This window comes from Thunnus albacares, chromosome 23, assembly GCF_914725855.1.
Source record: "Thunnus albacares chromosome 23, fThuAlb1.1, whole genome shotgun sequence".
Lineage (NCBI taxonomy): Eukaryota > Metazoa > Chordata > Actinopteri > Scombriformes > Scombridae > Thunnus > Thunnus albacares.
Window position 1 is genome coordinate 14,528,102 of NC_058128.1, and position 26,259 is coordinate 14,554,360.

Sequence of the window (26,259 nt, forward strand, 5' to 3'; positions counted from 1 at the left end):
AGTTTTGACATATTCATTTTCAAATTACATATTTTGTAACCCTCGGATTTAGTGGTGTTTTTACATACAGTAAGGTGCATCGACGACTTTTGTGGTACTGCATTCGTTTAAAACCTGGACATTGTCAAAATCTCCCTTTATATTTCTTGATCTGTAACATGTACATCTTAGGAGTACTTATTTGTTTCTATACAAACCCTGCAAGAAGTTGCAACTCATTTGTCTCATGGTTATGAGAGTCTGATACCATACTAAAAGTATCAACATAAACATGTCTCGTTGAGACATGCAATGAAACTAAGTTATCTTAGTATCTGATTTCTATGATGCTAATGTTATATTTACATTTAACTTGTGTTAATAGATCACAATAAAACCAACAAAGTTAACAGAAATCATGTTTACTACAACCTTCAGACACATTTTGTGCAAAGCTTTTTCTCAGTGTCATAAAAATAACCAAAGTTTGGGTTTGGGTGGGGGGGGGGGGTCAGGATATAAAGTTTGAAAAGCAAAACACAATGAAAAGGAACCGAACTGGCACTTTTAAACAGTACAAATTTATACAAGAACTTAGGAACTGTTGAAATTTTAGCAGCACCAAGTCATATCTGACTGCTACAAAATTAAATTTAAATAGCTGAAAACACAACAAAAATATTGTCTTATCTGGCTTTTCTTATTGAAAAATGATCATGATCATGCTGGAGGACTGGAGGAAGTCTATTCTCTCAACTGAGGAAAGGTCAGAGAGTGAAACCCATGTTGACCAGTTCCATGGTGATGCGAGACTGGTAGCCATTTTTTTAACATCATTTCTAGTTGAGAAATTTTAAATATTTAATAATCAACAGCTTTCAACAGAGAACGTGAAGGTAAAATGATCTATTCAAAACTAACACTGTTTATCCCCACATACAACGCACCACTACCTCCTCTATCCAGGTCGAGTTGGTCTTTAGGTTGTAGAGTAGTTTCCAGCAATCCAAAATTAATCCAAGGTATCCATCATGTTCAGCAGTCAATCCTATGATGCTCAGTCTCGCATAAATGGAGCAGATCAGGCCAGCGTGTCAGTAACTTGAGCTGTGATTGACCCCCGTCTTTGAAAGTTTATGACTGGTCAGGGATGCAGAGGGGGTGGTCGAGTCACAGACGGAGGGTTCTGGTTGCCGGACAACTTCATCCAGCTCGCTGATGAAGTGTTTGAGGTCCTCTAGGCAACGCTCACGGATCTCCCCGAGGTTCTCCCTGAGGGGAACCTGTAGCTGCTTCTCCAAGTTGGGATCTTTTGCCACCAGCATCTTCACCACCATGCCGAATGTCTCGCAGTCCTGTCGGTACACCTGGGAGTGGACAAGTTTGAAAAAAAAAAAAAAAAAAAAAAAAGCATAGAGGATTACATACTTAAATTAAAAATATAGAAAAAGACAAGGTAAAAGTGTGTTGCCTTCCCCAGCACCAAGTTTTGACAAGATAAGTTCATGAGCCATGAGAGAAAAGGTCTTAAATTTGAGATGAAAAGTTATTTCCTTCCTGCTTTACCTGCCACCTAGGTGTAAATACTCAAGTGTCAACGCGCCTGAGCTGATCACTCTGGTGTTAACACACATCATGTAGTGTGAAAAGATAAACACATCTTCTCTTCAGTTTAATAAGGGCCCTTTATATAGGACACTATAGTTGAAGAAGCAATAAAAACTCCACTTTAGTGGTGGCTCAGAGGCTTATAACAGGTGTTAGAGGCACAATGAGGAAGAGGTGCTGGAACCTTGTTTGGGAGCTGCGATTTCACACCGAGCCTCAAATGTCTCAAACAATGGAAAGAGCCTGCCTCTTCCACACAAAGTGGTTTGATTTGACAGTTTGCAAAATACCAACAGTGAACATGTGATCCTTTACAATGATATTTTACCCCTCTGGGATTGCATTTCAGTTCAACTGATGGTAATTTTTTGGTGTCCTTTTACATCTTGTAAAAGAAGTAAAAGGTCCAGACATACTGTGGATGGCGGCTTCAAAATCTAAATGTGCATGTGTCCAAGTCATGCTAGAACAACATTTTGATGCCTATGAATTTTGCAAATTCAGGTGCAGTGGTTTGAGGGTCACTATCAGGAATAAAAGCTACACTTTAGCAATGATTGAAGAAAAAAAAAATATTCAAATGAGTGTTTCTTTACAAATGCAGGGATATTGTTTGACCTAAAAAGATCTTTGAGGCTTAGATATGCACATTATCCCACATAAGGACCTTTTCCAAATTAACAGTGTGATGTCCCATTTTTCAACAAATGAAGTCCACATGACACAGAAAGACCTCAGGGACACTTGCACCTCAGTTTCACTGAGCGACGCTGCTCTCTCCTCTCTCCCATTTTTCTCCATCTGTCCCTCCACTATTTCATTACATTTCATTCTCTTGTCAGTCTCTCTATACCATGTTCTGTCCTGACTCCGTAGTGTGCAGGCCGGATGTGTGTTTACACATGTTAATTTGTGAGTGTGTGTGTGAGTGTGTGTGAGTGTGTGTGAGTGTGTGTGAGTGTGTGTGTGTAAAATTAGGACAGGAAGGAGTGAGTTTCAGTCATTCACCGGATACCAACAGTGGATTCTCTGCTGCAGGGCGTTCTAACTCATTGGCTTATTTATAGCTTTTCACAATGTTGCTCGAGCCGAAAGCCTGGTTGGTGTAGAGGAGAGACCACAAATAAAGATTTGCCGCTGTCAAACGGAGTTAATGTGCTTTGCAACAGCTGACGGCAATGTTCCAAAATCTGCATTAAACAAAATTATTTCCGCTGTTGAACAAAAGCAACGTACTGTATCGGCAAATAGTGAGTTCATCAAAAGTGAATGATACTTCTTAAGCACAGTCATTTTCTCCTGATATTACTAATCAGGAGACTTCACTGAAGATTTCTAGTGAATGAGAGCGTTTCTGTCTTTATATAATGATCATTAGGTTTTTGTTTTTTTAATTGCCTCCCTCTTGACCTACAGCAAACATTATCAGCACATTGTCAGCAGCAACCAGTTTTTAGTTCTTCCTTAGTTGACCTGAATCTAACAATAGACTAAACCAATTTATAGGACAATTTGCAGTGAACGTGAGGACACAAACAATTTCAGGAAACTGTGCTAACGTAAAACAAACACGCCATCTCCTCTGGGCGTTTCTGTAGCACATATACTGTACATTCCTCATGTACAATAAATGATCAAGTGGAAGATGTTGTTGCGCAACAGCCAGACTAACAAATCTGTACAAAACGTAAACTCTTGATAGCCACTCTCGCCACTGTGCTGAATTTAGAAACAACACATTGTCTTTTTAATCTTTAACTGATGTCCTATGGTCATGTTTTAACAGCTGATGACAGTGAATTTATTTATTGGAGGAAGTATCCAATCTAGTGTGCTGACAGCAACTTCTATGAATACAGGGAAAGTTGTTTCTAAATAATGTGCTGAAAATGTACTTCCTGTATTTGAACGTACTTCCTGAGAGCCCTACCCTGTAATCCAATCAGGAAGGAAAGGAACAGTTCTTGACTGGGTGGGGACAGTCTGGTATAAGTGCTACTATCTATGGGTTTTTTACGATTTCTAAACCTATCCTTTTTTTAGACTTTTAATCCATTTTAGCCTGTTGAAACTGTATGTTGATTGTGGCTGGGTTTTAAACTATTATGCTAAGGCAGGGAGAGAAACAGAATAAGGATAAAAGAGCTGGTGCCTCTGCCATATTTGTATCTTAAAAAAAAAAAAGGTGAGTAAGGCTGGAACTGTCTCGCTTTCGGTCTTGTAGCCAAATATATTTATATTCCTCGACAAATGAAATAAAACTCCCTTTGTATCACAGCCTGCACCGTGAGGAGTAAAACATAATACCCTTTATTGCCTCTCATGCCTTGTCACTCACTATAACCAGTTAGTCTGTACTGCAGCCAAAGTCAACTTGGACAATGAGAACGGGTTCAGGTTGAATTTCAGCAGACCAACTTCACTTAACTACACAAACACACACTGAGGAACATGGTATAACGCAGCCCAGCACGATGTCTGGCCGATGATGGAAAGCTCGGCTTGTGATCTATATGAGAAGTATAGAGACAGTTAGTGTGCTTTACAGGAGCTACTGGACTGTGTGTGTTTGTGTCCGTATGTATAGAAGAGATGGCTAGACCAGATTGGGTGCAGAAAGCCAAACATCTGGCCCACACTTGTCAAGCAGCTAAACACGAGTGCCTACTGCAACAGAAACGCTGCTGCGACCTCTCAGAGCACATGTGAAAATGACTTTGTTGTTTCAGATTGAAAAAGAAAGGCTAACTTAAGACTGCGGCTATGTATTCTGGGCACGATGGGAAATTAATACCAGCCAGTTTCTTATATATTTTCCAGTGGCTGGTTGGTTTGTCTACTTTGTGAGCCACTCCGGCAGGAAACCAACCGTCATGTGAAAGCAATTCTCTCAGGTTTTGATTAGTGTCTAACAGGTTAAAATGTTTAAGAAATAAGAGTTTATGGAACTGTGACTATTTGAATCCATCTTTCTCTTTTTAGACCTGTATATGCGAATAGATTTGATTACTGCTTTTTCTGACCTGTTTGTGACAGAAAAAAGGCTGACTTCACTTCACAATGCTATGTGGTGACTCAACAATCCAGCCTTTCATGAAAGACAGAGTGAGGACTGCCAAGTCGCAAATAAAATTCATACAGTGCATGTGATCTGGATATCATAAAAGCCAAAGACAGAAATTAGATAACCATCCATTTCTACTGACAATTCCAGCTTTTCAGTCCCGTAAGAATCCTGAAAACCTGAAACTCATATCCCTCTGAAAATGGCACACACTGTTCCCTCTCATCCCTTTCATTTTAAACTATTATACTTTTTCCAGACATTAATTTCATGACTATATTTGAAGGTTATAGCAGGAGTGCATGAGTTATACTGACAATGGTGAGACAACATCATCAATAAGGCCATATTAAGATACTGTAGGACTATTCTTCATCATTTATGTCTGTAGCCAAAAAGATGTTTTGTCAGATGTAAATATATTACATCTGACATTTCTAAAAATATGTACCCAATGACAACTTTTAAAACTTTTCCTCATACCTGGATATACAAACTAAAGCTTACACAACAGAGCTAAAATGCTATATAGTTATAGTGAGACACAGATGGGATAGAAAGACACAGGCTATAAAACAGGCCAGAAGCTGCCGCGTCAGCAACATTATTATGACAGCCTATAGGCTCTGTGGTGCAGCTCAATGAGAGAGCACAGAGTGTGTGCTCCAGGGTAGAACTGGCTCAGGTTTAATGGTCCCAGTAAAGCAGCGGTAGCACTCACTGGTGCAGGAATGGCTCTCATTAGATAACTGAGCAGAGCTGGAGCCTCAAGCCTGGGGTGGTTTTAGCTCTGTCGACCTCCCAATTTATTGTACGCACAAACCTATGTGCTGTCTAAGCTGTGCGCTTGTGTTTCTGCTTTTGTTTATATGTTCCTGTTCCATGTACATTAGAAAAGTGTTTCCATAACCCTGCATGCTGGCCTGTTATATGTGTGTGCATTTGTTTAGATCAGTCACACTAGGGGAGAGTTGTGATGTCTGAGCCATGTGGGATATTAAGCTGGTGTTAGGCAAAATGAGGAGTTGAATTTATGCCAGTCAGGGAATCAGGATGGGAGACTTACAAGAGCCAACAGGAAAATCCTGGTTAATTTGGCAACTAGCTACTTTGGCAGATAATTAACCAACATTTAAATAATGTGCTTAAACTGATACCTGGCTGGGAGCAGTGAGAGTGGATGGTGTGTTTTAGGATGTACCTACCACTGTGACTGGTGGACAGAAAAGTTAATTTCCTGTCTTGTTAGCAACATAATAGGTGGTTGTTCCAGTAATGCCTATCCAGTAAAATGATCCATGTGTGAGTCAAAGAACTCAAGGCCACCATATGTTTGGAAATGTATGCCAAGGTTACAGTGTATGCCATGCATGCACCAAGCTGACATTTATAGAAAAGTCTTACAAATTACAAACTTGTAAAAGAGAAGACTGTAAATGCAACAAGCTTTCCAAAACGGATAACTGGGTGTCACTGACAAAAAACATTAATTTATACATTTTCCTTGACAAATGCTACATGAATACCTGTAAAGAATCTGAGACATTTTATCCAGTGAACATAAATGTACCTTTTCTATCTCCTGGGCTTTAGCTGCGATGGCCAGAGCTCGTCGCTCTAGAAAGTTGTCCGTAGACTTTTGGCTGTCCTCCACGACAGGAGCCACCAACAGTTCCTCTTTTTCTCCTTCTGGAGGATGGTTCTCCTCCTAGAAGGTAGACGAGAGGAAAGGTGAGTGCTAGCTTTTAGAAGTTAAGTAAAGTGGGCACAACAGAAAATTTTAAACAACAGTTAATGAAACAGTTTTAAAGAGTCTACAGCCATGCTGGCATCCGTACTGAGCCTGTACTTTGGAACAGCAATACTTTGAGCTAAATGCTAATGAGTGCATGCTAATATATTCACAACGACAAAGCTAACTTGATGTTAAACAGGTATAATGTTTACAATGTTCGTTATCTGCTTTTATTTATTTAATTGTGGTATATCACTGTCTCCCTGGGTTTTCTTGTATGTAAAGCACTTTGTAAAAATTGTTTTAAAGAAAAGTGCTATACAAATAAAGGTGGTTATTATTATTATTATTATTATTATTATTATTATTGTTTTCTTAGTTTAGCATTTTAGTACATGATGTGTACAGATGAGGCTGATGGGAAAGTCAGTTTTGCAGGCATTGGGTCCTAAAGCAAAGTATTGGACAAAAATAACTTTGATCTGATGGTGGAACTAAATGAAAAGTCAGGTGATCATTTCAGTGATAATAATTCATCCTGAGGAGAACATGAATGTGTGCACCAAATTTCAAGGTAATCCATCAAATAGTTGATGAGATATTTTTACTACAAACCACAAATGTCAGCCTCATGGAGGCGCTAGAGGATGTCAGGGGTTCATCAAAGTCATTAGGAATCATCCTCTGGGGACCAAGAATGTCTGTACACAATTTCATGGCAATCCACCCTGTAGTTGAGATATTTCAGTCTAGAGCTGCAACCATTAGTCAATTAGTTGCCAATTATTAAATTAAATAGCAACTATTTGGATAATTGATTAATTGTTTTGAGTCATTATTAAAAAAGTCCAAACTCTCTGGTTCCAGCTTCTCAAATATGAATATTTTCTGGTTTCTTTAGTTGTATATGATAGTAAAATATCTTTGGGTTGTAGACTGTTGGCTGGGACAAAAGTAGTGAAGAAATCACCTTGGGCTTTGGGAAACAGTGATTGACACCATTTTCTGGCATTTTATAGACCAAACAACTCATTGATTAATCAAGAAAATAATTAACAGATTAATCAATTGCTGCAGCCCTATTTAATCAGGACCAAAGTGGTGGACTCACTGTTTTCATGACAAAGTTACAAAATGCTTTGTATGAATACATCAATACCATCATACAGAGAAGGCCAACTCCATTAGTGCCCATTGCTGATTAAAGCCAACTCAAAACCATTTCCTGAACAAAATCAATAAACCATGATGAAAAATGAAGTAACACAGTGCTATTCGACATGATGTAGAGACCAAGAAATGTGAAAGGACATGAGTCAGCATCACAGATAGTCAGCACAATACTATGACCTGACCTACTGACTGTTTAACTTCAAAGGAAAGATATGGTTGATGAGGCATGTCAAAGGATGAAGATAAGATATACTGAAGTAGTGGCTAAAGCTACAAAGCCAGTGTATACTTTGTGGAACCTGGGTGCTCGGGACTTGTAGTTAGATTAGCAGTTTAGTCAAGGAACTGGAAATAGGAATTCTCAAAAACAGCACACATCAAATCCTGTGTATTGACTTAAGTTATCAGTTAAATGCAAAATTGAAGAAATGGACATTTCAGCTGTTTTTATAACTTAAGAGTATAGGAAGTATAGCCAGACAAGCCATGATGAGCCATCTAATGGGTAGACTGGAAACTCTAGTACCCTTAAGTATTACTATGAACGCCAAAAGAAAGAGCAAAGGGGAGAAACGAGGCCAACTTGGATCACTGCTCAATTTCTTTTGCTCATTTCCTGATACTATTAGAGTTTGAAGGCCAGGGAGCAGAACTGCCCAGCCATGACTAAAGTCCACTCATACATTAAGTCACATTAAATCTCTAGATGACTGAGGAAAGAAATTACAGGAGATGGTACATCACAAAGCCGAGTGTGGTCTAAAATAAAAGCACAACTCATAAAGCATCATCCAATTATGCCTCCTTCCATTTCCCTCCCCGAAGCTATGCTTGGGAAAAGTCTAGTGTGTGCGCTTTGTGCACGTATGAAGGATCTGGTTTGTCAGTCTTCAGCCTCCTTGGTCTCAGCGAAAAAAAAATATCCCTGTCTGAGTCTTTCACTTCAGCTTACTGGGCACAACTCAACCTGGAAGGGATGCTAGAATCTCAATACAAAGCTTGGCAGATATTTTCTATAGAAACTGGACTACTATTAAATTATGTCAATCTAGAAGTATGGATATTTTTTTGCAAAACTAAAATCGAATAAAAAAGTTATTAGGCCCTCAGTACTTATTCCTACCAGTTTTAACTGCTGGACCATAAACTAGCATTTAAATTTATGAGTGCTTTTTAAAAGTTCTCTTAAAAATTGTGTTATGTTAGAAGAGAAACCCACTGAACAACCAGTATTTTTTATTGTTTGGTGGCATTCCTTTTTTCTGTCTCCCTGTGATAACCAACCAAGCACAACAGGGAAAAAGAAGTATTTTGGGGTCATTTCCTCAGGATCAAGGGCTCATTATCTTGCACTAACAGTCAACAACCATAGATGAAGAAATCCACAGTAGAGTAGAAAAGGCACCAATCTGCCCAGTGACAATCTCAACCAGTAACAAATAAATGTTTATGAGCTAGTTGGCCATATGCCTATGTCTTCATTAACTCAAGTAAGCCTGTAAGACGTAGAAATTGATACACCAAAAAAGTAAAATATCTCCTGGAACACGCCAAATATCACAAATCAGTGATATCCAACTAGGACGGGACAATACGGGAACAAATGTCACAACAGGTTTTCAACTTGTGTGATCGTCTGACCATGACACTGTTGTAGCAATGCCTCCACATCACCAGATTGCAGCAATAATCTTGGTTGGTAAAATATTATCGTAACTGACAGGAATTTGTTGCCTCGGGCAGAGATGAAACCTTTCGGTGACCTTTTCGGTTACAGGACATGCTCTCCACCCTGTAGGCCACCCTGGCTCGCAGCCAGAGCCGGAGCTGCTCTTTGGGTCCCCTCTTTGGTCTTCTCTGTCTGGGATGGCTCCAGAAAGCCTGTGTGTGTGTTTGTTGAATCTCCACAGCAGGCAGTGGCTGGGGCCATTAGTGCAAGCTTTACTGGGGGCACAGCACAGGCCTTTCATCTTGGCCAAGGTTATGGGTTTGTGCCCCCAGAACAGAGAGAAACAATGCACCACAGGCTAGATCAAACACTACAAGCAAAAGCAGCAGTGTGTATGCGTGTGTGGAGGGGTGGAGCGCTTTGTACAACTTTCATCACAGCGGTTGATTGGGTGGCTCTTACAGACATGCACATTAAGAGGGAAGGAAAGGACTTCAATGTTTTATCTTGTAATTTGTGATGTATAAGCATGTACAAAGACATCCAAGTGCCCTCGATGCCAAACGAAAAGGATGATCCAGTGAAACATGGAAACATTAAAATTAGGCTATCTCAAGGATCTGCTAATGAACTAAGCAACAAGACTTGGTTGGTTGGACATTTAAGCATTTAAGTATACAGGTCTAAAGGCGTTTTCATCGATGCGTGAAATTTACAAGTTAGGCACATCATAAGAATGCCTTGTGTCATTGACTCTCCATTTCATTTTCGGCAAATCTAAAAATCCTACAAAGGCAAAGTACAGTAACTACAGGAGCAGTGATGAGAGGGGGAAAAAAAGAGGGGGTTAAAAAAAAAGGGCTGGTAAACAGCATAACAGCCTAAAGTGCTTACAACCTTGTTATGTGCATATTTTACCACCAAAAGCATTTTAATTAGTTTATTTTAAGAAAATAAACTGGTTTACAGTTCACATAGATTCAATGTATCTCTCTTTTGCTAATTTTATGTCTATTTGTCAATTATATATACACACACACACACTGAAATCAAAACAACATGTAATTAATTCATAATTCAATAGATTTACATGCATGTTTTGAAAGTAGCTTAAACCCACCAAGTCGCATGTATTCAACTGGACTTAAAAGCTGACATGTCAGTAACTGCTACATTGTGAAGTTAGCTACCTTTAGCAGGAGTTTAGCTGGGTTTTTAATTTTTCCTCATGATTGGATTTAACTGTTGCGTCATTAAATTATGTGGAATAATAAACTAAATTATCAAGATGGCAGCTAATTAAAACTGATATTTTTCAATTATAGATAACAGCTAGGGAAAAATAAAAAGTAAATTTAGTTTTAGCTTTAGCTAGGACTAGCTGTGGCTATCTCTCCTACGAGATTACCAAGCCAGGTTGTAGTTACTAGCACCATATAAAACACCAAGAAATCAGTTTCCAGTCTTAACTCATTTTTGACCAAATATGCAATGAGCTGATGTGCTTATTCGGGATGGAACACAGTAACTAACCAGAAAGGGATTTGCTGAAGGACATTTGTTAGTTTGTTACTTGGACATGACATGCTGGCTGTTGATACATATATAAAGGCCTTTCCCATGACCCCTATGTTATACATCAATTTTTCAAAAGCACGAGACCTGCTACATCTACCAGTCTCAGCTACCAAACACAGTCAGTCGTACCCTTAAACAGAGAAAGGAAACGATTGTTCATTGTTAATGGTCTAAACACATCCCAATGAGTTCCATAGGGACTTCTCCTAGTTTTGCGGCTAAGATCTTGTGATAAAGTTATGACTCGGGCTACTGAGTTAGCCTCTTCACTCCTGGGTGGCCGTACCCCAACCCAGTGTGCCTAATCACATCTGATTCTATTTACACTCCTTTGCATGGATGGAGATGGATGATATCAGCAAAACGTACTATTATTTACAAAGCAGACAGGAGATATCTACATTCAATATGTACTAAAGACAGTAAAAAAATTTTTTTCTTTCAATTAAAACAAGAGCACTTAAGGTACTTCTGGTGACACTTGAGCCCTTTTCCCTCCATCATTACAAGTTCTTTGATTGAAGTTTGCTTATACCACAGGTAAACAAAGCACAGGCCTTATGGCTTTTATGCTCTGCGTGAGGGCCACTTTAAAACCCATTAACATACTTCAATGGGACTAAACACTTATTAGAAGGATGGAATTTAAGAAGTTCCAGATGCATTCTGCTGTACAGTGACAGGGCGGAGTCCATGGTATACAATAAATGGTATGTTTCAGACTGTATGCTTTTTAAAGACAAAAACCACACTTGAGGCCAATGCTTGAGTTATATTCTCACCGAATCTGATGTAGTATGACAACGCACATTTTGTCAGACAAATTGAGTAAAATGTCGGCTAAAAATTAACAAAAAGCCCCCAACACAATATTGCAGTCAGATATTTATGATTATAAAGTCGTTCTTTTCATCCAAGTGAGCTCACCTTGTTTGAGGTTGCACTGTGTGGAGAGCCTTCTCTTGACAGGCCAGGAATTTTGTCTGGAGAGATGAAAAACAGACAAAGTTTGACACAGTGAGAATTGAGTGAGGGGCAGAATTAATGTGAGAAAAAAAAGAAAACGATTAACTAGAAAGGAGGAGGATAACATCAGGAAGCAGGAATTCGATGGGAAAAAATGTCAATTAGTATGTCTGGAAAGTGAGTGAGTATGTACTGTGTGTGCTTTTAGAAATCAAAGCTCTGTAAAGGTGTTGATGTTTGCTTCCAGGATCCAGACAGGTACCTAGACTAGAACATCTGGAACAATCAAGAAACAGATGCTTCACTATCGTGCTCCAAACTCCAGTGAGTGGATTCACTGCAGATTTCCACTTATCAATGAGATACCACATCCTCTCTCATCAAATCACTCACTTTCAATTTGTTCTAACTTCTTCTCTAGCAGTCCTGCCTGCCACAGGCTATAAGCATGAGCACCACACAAGGCTTTATAGCCAACTAGAATGTGCATTTGAAGAAAATGCATGTGAGAGCTGGAAGCTGTTAGCTGCTGCTCCCAGCTGCCACTGCTGCACACTGCTGCTCCAGCAGCAATTTTTGAAATCTTTTAGCATGACCAACAGATGAAACTGTATCGAATGCTACTAGAGCTTCCCCCTAATAGTCAACCAAACCATTAGTCTATGAGAAAAGTCTTAGTTGACCCCGTTTTCATTGGTTGGTTAATAGCAGGTGGGGCTATTGGTGCCATGCTTCAATTTGCTGTGCTGTGGAGAACTTGTGTACCATGTTTCATTTTATTAAAGACAACAGAATTGCAGAAATGTCATGTTATAATATTACTTAAGTGTCCCCTCTGGGCAGAATTGTATGAAATATTAAACACTTATGCAACATTGCTGTTTGCAGAACATTCCCAAATTTGGTTGCAATCGAATTTAGCATTAAAGAGTTATGGTCCATTAAGTGCATCAGGCCATGCCTTCATATTTTTTGTAACCAATTACAGACAAATAGTAAGTGATACCCAAAAACGGACTCATAAGTTGTGTTCGGGGTCATCTAAATATACCAAAATATACCAAGTTTAGTGAAGATTAGATGAAATATGTGCCAAGAGAAGCAAAATGTGCTTTGCTATGAAATTGTTCATAAGTTATTAACCTAAACTTTAAAAGATGTGATAGCTGACCACATGGTGGCGCTATTGGTATATTGTTTTAATATGTTAAGCATTTTCACAGGGGGCAGCTGTTCATGAAGTATGAATACTTCAGCAATTGCAGTTGTTGAGATTTCAACTTTTAAACATTCCTCCCATAGACTTCCATTATAAATTTTAATAATTTAAAAAATTATCATTGAAACATGTTAGAATAAACAAAAGTAATAGCATAAATCTCCAGAATATGTAAGTTTAGACACTGAAATGAAGTTTCTACAACAACAACAACAAAAAAGGCAAAATAAAAAAAAAAAAGATCGACAATAACAATAGTTTGAGACTTGGCGGCTCTCATACTAACTAACCCAGTCTACTAACAAATTATGAACTCTAAAACCCAGCCATGAAACTAAAACACCCTGTTGATGTGGAGGGTTTCCCCTTCAGGAATATCCATCAGACATCCAATTCCCGTTCCCTCTTCTTCCACACACGACCTAGTGGCATCTTTATGAGGCCTGACAAAGTGGCAGACAGACCAGGGACGAAGGCTGGCTGCTGGACACATTAGAAACGCTCTCTGTCTCTCTCAGGTTACCCAGACTGGGAATAGGTTAAGTTTAACGATTGTAACCTTTATATATTTCTGAAACAATTTCTCTGCGTGTCATCTCATCTTGCTTTTATTCATTTCTACTAAAAACTGGAGGAAAAGGTACAGAGACAATACAATAACAATGTATAATATGAGGTGAGAGAAGTGCTAAAATCGTCCATTTCTCCAGCTAACATGATAAAAAAGTAGAAATCCACCACCACATGATGGCTGTTTACCAGCCAAGGTGGCTAACAAAGTAATATTTACCACCTTTAAGTCACCACATGCTGGACTGCAGCTAACTTTTCTAACCTGTCGACAAACAACTATGCTGAACTGTACTTACCAGTCATCTTGCTCTGAGAATAAGTCTCTTCATACCCTGTAGGAAGACCAAACCTTAAGGTCACTGGCTGTATACATCACAATAACTAGGCCTTTCTGATCTCACAGCAGTCTGGCAAGCAAACTCACTGCCCTGATGCTTCTCTAAAAATATGACTAACATTATGCTGTTTTTAAGTTACAATCATGCAACAACTCATGTCATTTTGCCACATTAGCATGATGACATTCCCAGGTCCAATGAGCTCACTTCGTGAGGAAAAAGCAGCACTCAAAATGGAGATTTTAAGAAAGGAGATAACCAGCACTGAACATGGTAACATACCCAAATGAAACCGTACTAATTGTGAAAAAAAATGGAGCTTGAGAGGTTAAGATCTACAAAGCCTACAAACAACATGCGGTAAACAAGGAGATACTTCAGCACTTCCATATTTTACAGTCCAGTTAATCTAAGGTTTATTGTTGGTCTGCTGGGAAATTAGTTGTGCAAAGTTGACACACAGTATATATCCAGTATCAAAAATATAAAATATAAATCTGAAATAAAACAGGCATTAAAAAGGAGGTGTTATTCTTAGTTAGCAGTGTAGATTTACTGTATGTCCTAATGCTTGCATGCAAGTACATTATTGTACAATGTTGACCTGGACTGTAAAATCCACTGTTCCTACACATTATCCTTATTTACACTGAGAACAATATAGATCATGGATCCATAACTACACCAGTGTGTTCCTCATTTGATCTTGACAATAACTTTTAAAACTTCACATATTTCCTTGGACCTAATAAAAACAATGTAATACATTTACAGATCAGTGTAGGAACAGTTGAAAGTGCTAATGTACCTCCACAAACAGGTAGTAAAAATAGCATTCAAGAAACCCATCCCAGCACAGTCACCTCTAGGGTAATTAAGAAACTAAATTCATGAGGGAACCTCATTCGGACCTGGGTGACAGAATATCAGTGTCAAAAAGGACACTTGAGTTTATTGTGGTTGGAAAATGTATGGCCTTTTTTGTTTTAAAATTGCTTAATAAGAAAAGTATGTTCAAACTTTTAAGTGTCTACAGGTTTTAATTTTTCTTGTCATCTATTCTTGTATCCTTCTCAAGAAACTCCTCTATGGAGACATCTTTGGAGTGCAGGGAGACATCGTTTCCTTCCAACATTTTTCTGACTTGACAAGGATGCAAGGACATATGCGAGTAAAAACAGATCAGCTATTGTCACCCAGGTCCCGGCTTGTTCACACGGCTCAATGTACAGACCCAAAGTGTCATGTCCACTCTGTTGAGGAAAGAGCGCCCCCCAAAGGTGCTCAGAAACACCTGCGTGTCCCTCTGAACCGTCCACACCTGAAAAGCCATTCAGCCAGATTATCAATCATGGATAGACAGAAAATAATAAATAGAGGATGAAAAATAAGAGACCTGGCACTAAACAAAGGATTTACATTAAGGGTGGTTATTCACACACACATGAAGCAAGGCCTACCTGATCTTTTTTTAATTTTTTCTTATTTATTTTTGTGCTGTTTATCATCTGCATGAGGTGCTGCTTTTAAAATGACTAATTTCTAAAATGACTAGTTTCACTCAGTGTGTGTCCTCTTTGTGAGTTGTCAGAAAAGAAATGAGTCATGAATAAGACTATTTTGACTCTAGTTATACATCTACATACATCAGGTTGCAACCTAGTCCATCTGTTAGAGAGACCAGAACCAACTATTTATTCTATTTTATGTTACTTTGTTGAGTTTATAAGATGTTAAAAATCATAAAAGAAAATGCCAAATACAATTTCCCACAGAGTCTTAAAATGTTGACCTATTTTGTAAGAGTAAGAGCCAAAAACACAAAAATTTTCAGTATTTCTGTGATATATAAATTCTCACATTTGAGAGACTGGAACCAGTCAGCCATTTGAGATACATGACTTATGCATTAAATCAATAGCCAAAATATTTTGTGATCAATGTTAATTGATATTTTCAGCACTTGTTGTGTGTTAAGTTTTGTGAAAAAAATTATACTTGACTTGTACCATTTTAAGACTATTGTAGGTGCCGACTGCACCTACAAATCTAAACCAATTATCAGGCTAATTTATAGTTTTGGATTTCCTCTTGTGCCATGGTGGGCACAAAGGGGTTTTAAAAGAGCTCCACACTGCATCAGGGGAGGGTAAGCTGTAAGAATTCTACATACTCTTGCCTTGTTGTGAGGGAAATGGCAGGCTTTTGGCTCTATCTGGTGAGTAGCCTCTGCTGCTGACGCTGGAGCCGGAGCGACTGTGGGGGGAGCGGGCCACCTCACGGCGGACAGGAGAACGCTCTCTGAGGGGAGGGAATGGAGCTGCTTTTCTCCTGTAATGGTCTCTGTCCTCCCTGAAAAAGCAGAGGGAATGTGAGAAGCGTCTAAAAGTTAAGGTGCTGTATGAATGATAAATTAGCTTCTCTTCCCTATCTGACATAGCCAGTTCCAAGGCAATATTCTCCACAGCTGGTACTTTGCCATTTCAGAGAATGTAAACACAAGGTCTTCAACCATTTCTATTTCTGTGCTAACAAAGCACAATGCTGCCATCTAGCATTTTTAAGATCACTGTGCAGAATCAACGACACACAAGTGAGTCCTTGTATTGCTGTTGTAACCCTCAGTATGTCTAAAGCAACGTTGATGAGTAAGCTGCAAACACTTGGGCAAAGAATGCTTTGATAATGATGCCCTAAGCAGCGATAAAAGTATTTTTTCATCCGTACCCTCTGTCCAGGTTAAGGATGGCTTGCACTAGTGTGTCTTCCCCACTCTCTGGGAGCGATCTGGGTGCTGGGTAGATGCCCTGGTTTCGCACACTATGAGGAGGTGGTGCACGGGTGCTGAGGGGATAAAAAATAGAAAATGCGGCTCAGTTACTGGTAGCCAAACAAAAACAGATTTTTTAACACAACAATCAAATTTGGTCTCATAATACCATTAGTGAACATACAGTTCTGCCAGAGTTATTTATAGGTAGAGGTGGAGCTCATCCAATAGCCAGACAAATATTTTAAAATGAAGGCATAAACATTTCTGCCTCACTCTATCATGAGTTGAAAGACTTAATTTCCCTGTCTCCCTACTGAGTGGTGAATCTGGTCAGTTTACTTCCTATCATGACTTTGCTACTGTATACAACAGCTGAAAATAAAATCATGCTAAGTGTAGGTGTTGTAACCCCCTACCAATTTCCAGTGCCAATACTATCAAAAAGGTATAATAGCTGAAATTAACTTTTTACATGTTGCTGACATTGAACTACAACTGTATATGGAATTCATAAAAATTACGAAAAACTCCCAAATCATGTTTAAAAAATTCTCCAAATTGTTCCAAGTTTCTACAGATTTAATATAAAAAAACAACAACAAATGATATGAAAATATGGAGCATCATCTGTTTTGATTTGACTGTAGTTTGATGTAGCGGACACCATTTTCTAGAGTGACGAGCTGAAATTTTTATATCACCAACTTTACAAGCAGGTGAAATAAATGCGGTTTGCTAATGTCATCTATGGTCAGTTAGCGATGGCTTTGCCCCAATATAAACATACTTGTACCAAAATAACAGTGAAACCAAAGGCAATGATTTCTTATGAGTAAGATCTGAAACTGAAACTTCTGCAACCAAATCTGTAGCCTAAAAACGGATGCTGTTCAGTTAAGAATTCTGAACAGTCGTCTAACCTGCAACAGTAACAGTGCAGAGCCAGGCGAGCCTTGAGACTGCAAAAATTGTGAATACGAGACAGGGCAATATAGTTCAGAGCAGACCGTGATTTATGATTACTACCATGTAAACAGGGACCCCCCCCCCCCCCGCCTCAACACAGGACTTGCTCCTTGATTGTACCTGGCTGTCCAAAATGGTAACATCAGAATATCACTCTTCTCTCATCAGAGAAGAGTGATATTACTTATAAAGTACACCTTGCACAAATCATTAGCTCCCTTAAAAAAAAAACAGCATAGCAAGCAATAGAGGAGAGGCAAAAGCAGTTTACCCAAACTCCATAGGTCGTCCTGTGTGTGGATCCTCCCTGGGTACTCTGTAAGGATAGTCCTCCTGTGACACAGAGTGAAGAAATGTAAACATACAACAAGTAGTCAAAGTGACCTTTGTTGACACTTTTTCTTCATATGATTTGGTCGAGTCCTACAATATTAGGATATAATATAATAATATAAAACAAAAATCTAAAATGACTCCCCTGCAGTTTATGTAATAATAGCTCTAATAATAACAAACAAATTGGAAAAATATTAAATGTGAATGTCAAGACATGGGGTCCATTCCAGAAAGCAGCTTCAACAAACTCTGAGTCTAACCCTGAACTCTCAGTTGATTAACCCTGAGGTGGGAAACTCTGAGTTTTCGGTTCGAGAAAAGCTGATCAGAGTCAGTTCAATCAACTCTGAGTATGTTCAGTCTGAGTTAAACGCTTGTGTGATGAATGAAAAAAAGCCATCATCAATAGAGATTCAATAACCACAATTGACAATGGCAACAGGTAAATAAAAGGCATAGAGATATTAATGCATGTGTATGTGGACGTTGTACATTTATATTTAAAAAAAAAAAAAGAGCCTGAGTCAGAGTGGAGAAAAGTGTCAATAAGTTAAGACAAAGTTTTATTCAGTGTTGTCCATTAATTCATAATTTAGCGGACTTGCATTTCCTTAATGGATGATAAGTGGAATCTGACAGTATCAGGCTGTAGCCTACATCACATTTTAAACATATTTGTTCTGCTTTAACCTGACGGGGGCAAAACACAGGAGGCAGCAGCTGAAGATGAAAAATATAGTTAAAGATTTAAGAGATATATAAATCAAAGACATAGAAATCTGATCCAGTATTAATGTGTTTGGTGATGTGCACTTAAAAAAGGCGTCAAGGTTAAAATACAGTAGATTTTAACATTTTAGACATCTATTTGTATATTAGCTCAACAGCATTCAGTGATGCTGCTCCATCCTGCTCACTCAAAAATATTAACATATAATCTCCAACATTATAGGAATTATGTTATGTTAAGTACAACCAATCACATCATGAGTGATAGAGATAATTATTCATACCAATTTTTTAAATTTAAACTGGGATTACACATTATGTGCAATAAACATTTCAGTGCAGGAGCTGCTCTAACAAACTGACAGCTGTCTTGTGTGCACAGAGTGTTACAAAACAGTGTTATAAAAGGACATGCAGATGTTTTATTCTAATTCACGATGTGTAATATTTGAATGTGAGGGCAAAAACCACTGTTCAAAGAAATGATTGATGCGCATAAAAAGCGGTAACTTTAAAAAGTTCTTGAGTAACTAAAACTCATATCCAACCAGGATTTTGATTCTGATAGACATTAAACCTCTGCTAATGAATCTAATGAATGTGAAGGTTTACAGGTTCACAGAGTACGTTACCATGGTAACTAATCCAGAGTTTTAGTTACCTCTCTTTCTCGAATTTAAAACCCAGAGTTTCCCTCTAGTCAGAGTTTTCACTAAACCCGCTTTCTGGAATACACCTATGGTTGCCTAAATTTCATAACACACTTACTCTCAGGAAAATGTCCATTAGCTATAAAGAAAAATCAACTAGTAATGCAGCATACACAGTGTTTGAGATGTGATTTGAAAATATTTCAACTTGAACCATCAACTATAGCGCCCTCAGCTGGCTAATTACATGTGTACATTTAAACAACATTATTCTATGCTGTTGCAAAATGTTTGCAACTATACACAGTGGTTCATGTGTATGATGATACTTACTTGCATTACCTTTGTTTTCATAGCTATCTACTATATCAAAAGTTTCAGTCAGTCAGTCTTATGTACATTTTGCACTGCCTTGAGGTCTATGGACTAATCATACCTGTGTGCACTGTTGCAAAGTTGGTTGTACTCGAAGAAGTACTACATAATAGTGTCCTTTATTAATTAAAAAAAACATATGACTACGTTTGTTGAAGTAACTTGACTTTTAAGTTTTTAAGTTTGAATATCAAAATGGACTTGTGCTGAGATTTGACCTTAAAACTCACTCTTTAGCCCATATCAAATTTTGGACAAACAGTGACTGAACATGTGCTTCTATTTCTTTCATTTCATTGTATTTTAGTTTGTTAAATGATGAAATTGAATTTCTTTTTTTGTTTGTGGCTGTTTCTTCAGAGTTGAGGCAGTCCTTGGGAGTTCTTAAGATCATCTACCATTCTTTTCATCCACTTAGTTTATATGCTAAACAACAATGCTAATTGTATGACATCGATGTCCTCACCCTCCTTGAAGGCGGGACACCTCTGCGTTCAGCTGGGAAATGAAGGCTGTCACCATGGTAGCCCCTCTGATCTTCGCCATGGTAACTGCGAGGACCACCTCCATTCGGGAAAAAGCGTGGACCTCCTTCGTATTCATACCCGCCACGGTTGTAGTCATCTTCTGGCCTGCCAAAGGGGCCCCTCCTCTCCACCCCTCCAGCTCCTCGTGGGTAGGGTCCCTACACAGGGTGGGTACATTATATGATTTGACATTTTCAGCTTAACTGTTTTTAAAAATGTTGCTGGGCTGGGCTAACTTCTCAGTTATGTTTCTGCCAGAAAATCTGTCTGACCTCTGAACCTCTGATAAGATTTTTCCAAATGATGCAACCGATGTCATGGACAGTGAACATCATGCCCAGTTTTATTTTTTTTATCAACTGCTTGACGGTAATGCTGACGAAACTGCAAACTGATGTCTGCACTGCTTCATTGTGGAATGATTAACTAAAATTACATAATATATAGACATCTGCTAACCAAAGTAGATACTGTAAATAGATTTACATTACATTACATTTTTCATTTAGCAGACGCACATATGAGACTGATACAACACAAGCAAGGATCTAGTCAGGAGACAACAACACCAGTAAGTGCCACAAAGCTTAAGTTTGGGCCTGATAGGACGTAGATGTCAACAGGCAGTGCGACAAGGCAATGATAAGAGTGCATAGAAGTATGTTTTTTTTGGTTTTTTTTCTCTCCCTACAGTTCATCAAGTGCAGAGGTGTTCGCGAAAGAGCTTGGTCTTTCGTCTTTTCTTAAAGATTGAGAGGGACTCTGCAGATCGAACAGAGTTTGGTTACTCGTTCCACCACCGGGGAACTACAGAGGAGAAGAGTCTAGCTAGTGACTTAGGGCCCTGTTGTGGTGGTGGTACCAGGCGCCTTTTGTTGGCAGAGCGTAGTGGGCGGGAGGGAGTGTAGACCTGAATGAGAGAGTTCAGGTAGGCAGGAGCCATTTTAATGAGATGTTCATTTCAGCTAGTATCAAGTTGTTTCTAGTTATTTTTCTGGATGATAGTGAAACAAATTGAACCCAGTAGCTACTTGGTAGACAGACATTCTTTATAGTTGTCCTTGTACTTGTGTACTTTTGAATTTGATACAAGGTCAGCAGTGATATCAAGAGAAGAAAATAATACCATGAAATGACCTTTCACTGAAACAATAAAACTATATACTCATGCACAAACATACTCTCACCGGCCTCTCCGTTAAAAAGCGTTCATCATACACCTCTCGTATACTCCTCTCTCTCCTGTACGTCACTGCAAAAGGGAAAGAGTAAAAGATGCAGTATGCGTTGTACATGTCATCATCCAAGGGTGGTGCCACAAAACAAATAATACAAAAACGTTTCTGTATTCATTGGCTGTGTCTTTGTTGAGGTAATCAGCAAACTTCTTTGAGCATCAATATTCCAGTAAAACATAAATCACTACATACTGTATATTCAAGCTGATTACATAGGAGTACCACTACACAATTTTGTGTTCGATTATTTGCACTCATTCCTTGAGTGTAAGCATATTGATTCTAGTTTTGGCTTCAAGGTAACTTCTCTTGTTAAAATACTTTTACAATGAGTAAAATAAAATGTTTATTTGCATGTGCCATTTGATAGGAGGTAAATGTGTTCATTTTAGATGTGCAGTATTACATTAGTGCACTATATAGTAAAGTGTCAGTCAGTAACTTACTTTTTGACTTCTCTGAAACGGCTTGATATAGAGAAAATAAGATCTTCAACAAAATCTGTAAAGAGATTTCAAAAATAGTGTTAATACTATACCCTTAAAGTTTCCAGACAACTGATTTGATAATATTTTCCTTCATATTTTAAAAAGGTAAAAAAAATAAGATACAAAAACGTGTCTTCTGTCAGTTACGTGGAAAACAAAAGCAGACTCGACAATGTATGAAAAAAAAAAGTAAGATAAGGAGCACCGTTTTAACCATGAGATGTTATCTGGCTGAGGTTACTTTCTGCAGACTAGACTGACCTACGGGTGAAAATCCAGTTGACCAACAATACTCAACAGAGCACCAACTATGTAGCACCCAAACACCACTACATAAGTTAAAATAGTTACAGCATTTTGAGTTTAAACGAATTTGCCATAAACTAATGTAGATCCGTGGAGAGCTGATGGCTAGCGTTGCTAATTAGCTAGCCTTCATATATGCTGCAAAGACACGTTTTATTTAATGAGGGGAGAGGTTAACTAATCGTTACTGCCACAAAAAATCCCAAATAAATATTTACTGTGAATTGTAGCCGTATATATACAAACATTTGTAACATTAACGTGAAATTTATGCCAAAACAATCTTACCTTCTTCTATCGTTTAGTTAGCCTAGCTTTCCCCGGTAGCTACATGGACAGCGGCATTTTTATTGGAGGAAACAAATGCGTCATCTCATTGCGACGTGCAGACATGGCGTTTGTCTCTGTTCGCTAAACATTAGCTTCATGCAAATGTAAAAAATACAGATTATAGATACTTTTCTGACGGTGGAGGCTGTGGTGGTAAGTCCTTTGGTTGCCGTACTGAGCTGGTTGAAGCAATGTTAAGTAGAGATTACTACTCGCTAGCTAACTAGTTTCCTGTACTAGTAAAATATTGTTATGATCACTTGTCTTATTTTGTCTTCCAGTGCGTTATATGAATCCAGCATGAGCGGGGGTTTGGCACCAAGCAAAAGCACAGTGTATGTGTCCAACCTGCCGTTCTCTCTGACCAACAATGACCTGCACAAGGTAATTTAACTATCTGCATTGGTTAACAGTTAGGAATGTTAAATGAAATGTTAGGAAAGTTGCTCTTGTATGGCCAAAAAAAACCCACAAATGAGAAATTCCACCATGGACCCCGGATCGAAGCAACCTAAACTGAAACCGACCACTTTGTCTCATTTCAGCTATTTACCAAATATGGAAAAGTTGTCAAGTGAGTAATGTCTCCGTCATAACCTATTTATATCGTTATTATAATGTGTAAACCATATCTTGTGCTGAAGCATGTTATTCCTTCAAATAGTGTTTTTCATAGTGCTGACCTTGATGGTTTGGGTTAGGGTTTTATTTAGATTAACATAAGTTTATGGTAAGACATCACAAAGATGAATGGTTGGGGGAAACAGACTATGACGCAGCATAAACAAGAACACATAACCCACAATTAGGTTCTGAACACTTAAATTCAGTAATATCATTTACAATTTGTAAAACAGATATTAATAAGTGTCATGCTTATTTCAGGGTTACAATTGTAAAAGATAAAGACACTCACAAGAGTAAAGGGGTTGCGTTCGTTCTGTTCCTGGACAGAGACTCAGCTCACAATTGTGCAAGAGCAGTGAATAACAAACAGGTGAGTCTGTGTTATCCTAATTGATTTTCAAATAGTGCATTTCACTGAGCATAAGCTAAAGTTTGAAAACACTGAGATGTCTTTGTCTGTAGTGACTCTTTTTTTTAAGGACTTCTACCTTTGTGTTTGCCTCCCAGCTGTTTGGCAGAACGGTGAAAGCAAGTATTGCCATCGACAACGGACGAGCAGCTGAGTTTATAAGGAGACGTAACTACACAGACAAGTCCAAATGTTATGAATGTGGGGTGAGTACATATTTAATAGTCTTTGTCCTGTGAGACATTAAAAAATGATGCTTGCTAATGTAACCCAATGTAATGTCTAACTGTCCTTCCTGAATAAAAAAACAGTAAGAGTCTCAGTTTTTCATTTATGCTAAATAAGTTATCTCATTTTGTATCCACTTACAGAGAGTTGTCAGATGTATCTCGGACATTTTATGATTTCTTTCTGTGTTTTTAAACAAAATACCACAGGATACAGGACATCTGAGTTATGCATGCCCCAAAAACATGCTGGGAGAGAGGGAACCTCCAAAAAAGAAAGAAAAGAAGAAGAAGAAGAAGCTTCAAGAACCTGAGGAGATGTAAGTATTAAGATATTGTGAGAAATCACCTTATAATAAGATGTCATTTATTTCTAATTCCTTCATCTTTACCCTTTTATTTTTTTCTTACAGTGAAGAAGAAAGTGAAGAAGAGGGAGAGGACCCAGCCTTAGATAGTCTAAGCCAAGCGATAGCTTTTCAGGTAAATAAATAGCCAATGTAGACATTTTTTGTCTACATTGTTACAAGTATAGCATTATGATTTACTTAACTATATTCTGGAAAGTTTGCATCTTATGTGTATGCATGTGGCCAAACCATAACTTGCAGCATCAGTATTCAAAGGCATACATATTACCTCAAAAAGAGGATGGATGATTTTGCACTCTTCTAGCATTGACATATTTCTTTATTCTTTTGTATCCCTCCAGCAAGCTCGTATCGAGGAAGAGGAAGGGAAGCAGAAGAGGCAGGCAGTTTTGTCGCAGGAGGAAGAGGCTCATCCCTCTACATCTTCGGATTCCAGGAAACCAAGGATCAAAAAGAGCGCATACTTCAGTGACGAAGAAGAACTCAGTGACTAATGTGTAATAATACACAATTTGGACTTCAGCAACAATTGCTACACAGATACAGATTTAGCTTTGTAAGCTGGTTTTGTCACAGTGGGGGTGTTAAAACATTCTTCTTTAAACATTGATGAATTTTTATTTCTTGTACAGAGAGCTGAGTCATTTTTATGTTTCTAGATTCACAGTATGATTGTTGTGTGGACGGATTGTGTGTGTGTATGTGTTTTTGTCAGTTAATAAAACCTTGTTTCTTAATGACCAGATAATGTGATGGTTATTCCAGGGTTAACCGGAAAATTAGATAAGGAATGCTGAAATGAAAAGAGGGTCTCAAACTTCAGTCTTGATCCTTGAAACAGATGATGACAAAACAAACTCACTTCATGGGCTGTTTAGCAGCTGTTCAATCAAATGATCTTCATCAGCATTTAAAAAGAGGTTTATTTAGTAACTTTTTTCTAAGTCTATGAATGAAAATTAGCAAACAACTGATTTTGGAAATTAATTTTTATCATTGTATAATTTACTGTTAAGATTTTTATATAATATGATGATTATTTTCTCTATAACATGTTCCTGCAGTAATAATCCGTTGAGTCTAAGGTTGTGTATTTTATATGATCAACACAATAGAAGGTGATATTCATAATATTATGTCCAGTAGATAGAAAATGAAGTAACGTATTGTCTTTGTAATAATGTTGGGTAACCTCTTTCTTACAGGGTCAAACTATCAAAATCATTACGACCAATTTTAAACCACCTTCAGTGGCTCAGCTGGCAACACAAAATCATGCAACAGCCAGCATGCTGCATTTAAGGTTTCCAGCTATAAGATCCCATCGCCGGGAGAAAATACAGATCCAGTTGGTTGTCCTTCATATGAAAAGCTTTGGGAATCCCTGGTTGCCTCAGTCTGCTCTGTTAGGATTGTATTTTTGATGGTCGCTTCTTGCGTCAGCAGGCAAATAAAGCCAGGGATTCCCCGATGATATGCGCCTTTGATCTAAACAGCTGCGACATTTCTGCAATCTGCCAGCCAAAGGCGAAGAGGCATACATGTGAAAGGATGTGCGGTGAGCTAATGTGCGTGGGACTCCTGTCAGCACACTGCTGAAGACGCAACATTACTGTGTCTTTTGCTGCGTTTAAGTGCTGTCGGAAATTAAAAAGCTCATCAGAGAAATAGACTACTGGCTGTAAAGAAACATGTTTCTCTTAAATGTGACAACTGATAGTAAAATCATGCACTTAAATTATATATGTCCTAATTAATCAATCATATGTTTAGCTTCGTGTATTTCTTGTAATTTCTGTTTTAATATTCCATTATTTTTTCCAAAAAAAAAAAAAAGATAAAAGCTGTGCATATGCTGCCCTATAACTGGAGATAAAGATAATCAATAACATGCCAGGAAGACAATTAACTATTATGATTTAAATTAAACACTTAATGGGAATGTGATTTTCTGTAAATACTCCCTCCCTCATCGAATAGGTGAAATAATCATTTGGTTAGTGAA

The 26,259-nt window shown here is 38.2% G+C and overlaps 2 protein-coding genes across 8 annotated transcripts; one reads left to right on the forward strand and one right to left on the reverse strand.

Moving 5' to 3' along the window:
- Nucleotides 1-385: 385 nt before the first annotated feature.
- pphln1 (periphilin 1) lies at nt 386-22,667 on the reverse strand. Of its 7 annotated transcripts, none has more exons than XM_044342777.1 (12): nt 22,579-22,667; nt 21,943-21,997; nt 21,446-21,510; nt 20,198-20,416; nt 17,913-17,974; nt 16,630-16,746; nt 16,076-16,254; nt 15,137-15,223; nt 13,861-13,896; nt 11,734-11,789; nt 6,222-6,359; nt 386-1,346 (listed from the first exon to the last, which is right to left on the reverse strand). In XM_044342777.1, coding segments are annotated over exons 2-12 (1,233 nt in total). In that variant the 5' UTR covers nt 21,944-21,997; nt 22,579-22,667; the 3' UTR covers nt 386-1,073. The 7 variants fall into 7 exon arrangements, with proteins under 7 accessions (XP_044198712.1, XP_044198713.1, XP_044198711.1 ...); XM_044342778.1 differs by having other exon boundaries at nt 16,082-16,254; nt 21,440-21,510; XM_044342776.1 differs by having other exon boundaries at nt 21,440-21,510.
- On the forward strand, nt 22,664-24,997 carry zcrb1 (zinc finger CCHC-type and RNA binding motif 1). The gene is made up of 8 exons (XM_044342783.1): nt 22,664-22,773; nt 22,902-23,004; nt 23,166-23,194; nt 23,506-23,617; nt 23,755-23,862; nt 24,094-24,203; nt 24,297-24,366; nt 24,596-24,997. Exons 2-8 carry the CDS (start codon nt 22,921-22,923, stop codon nt 24,746-24,748), a joined length of 666 nt encoding a protein of 221 aa, XP_044198718.1. The 5' UTR covers nt 22,664-22,773; nt 22,902-22,920; the 3' UTR covers nt 24,749-24,997.
- The last annotated feature ends 1,262 nt before the right edge of the window (nt 24,998-26,259 follow it).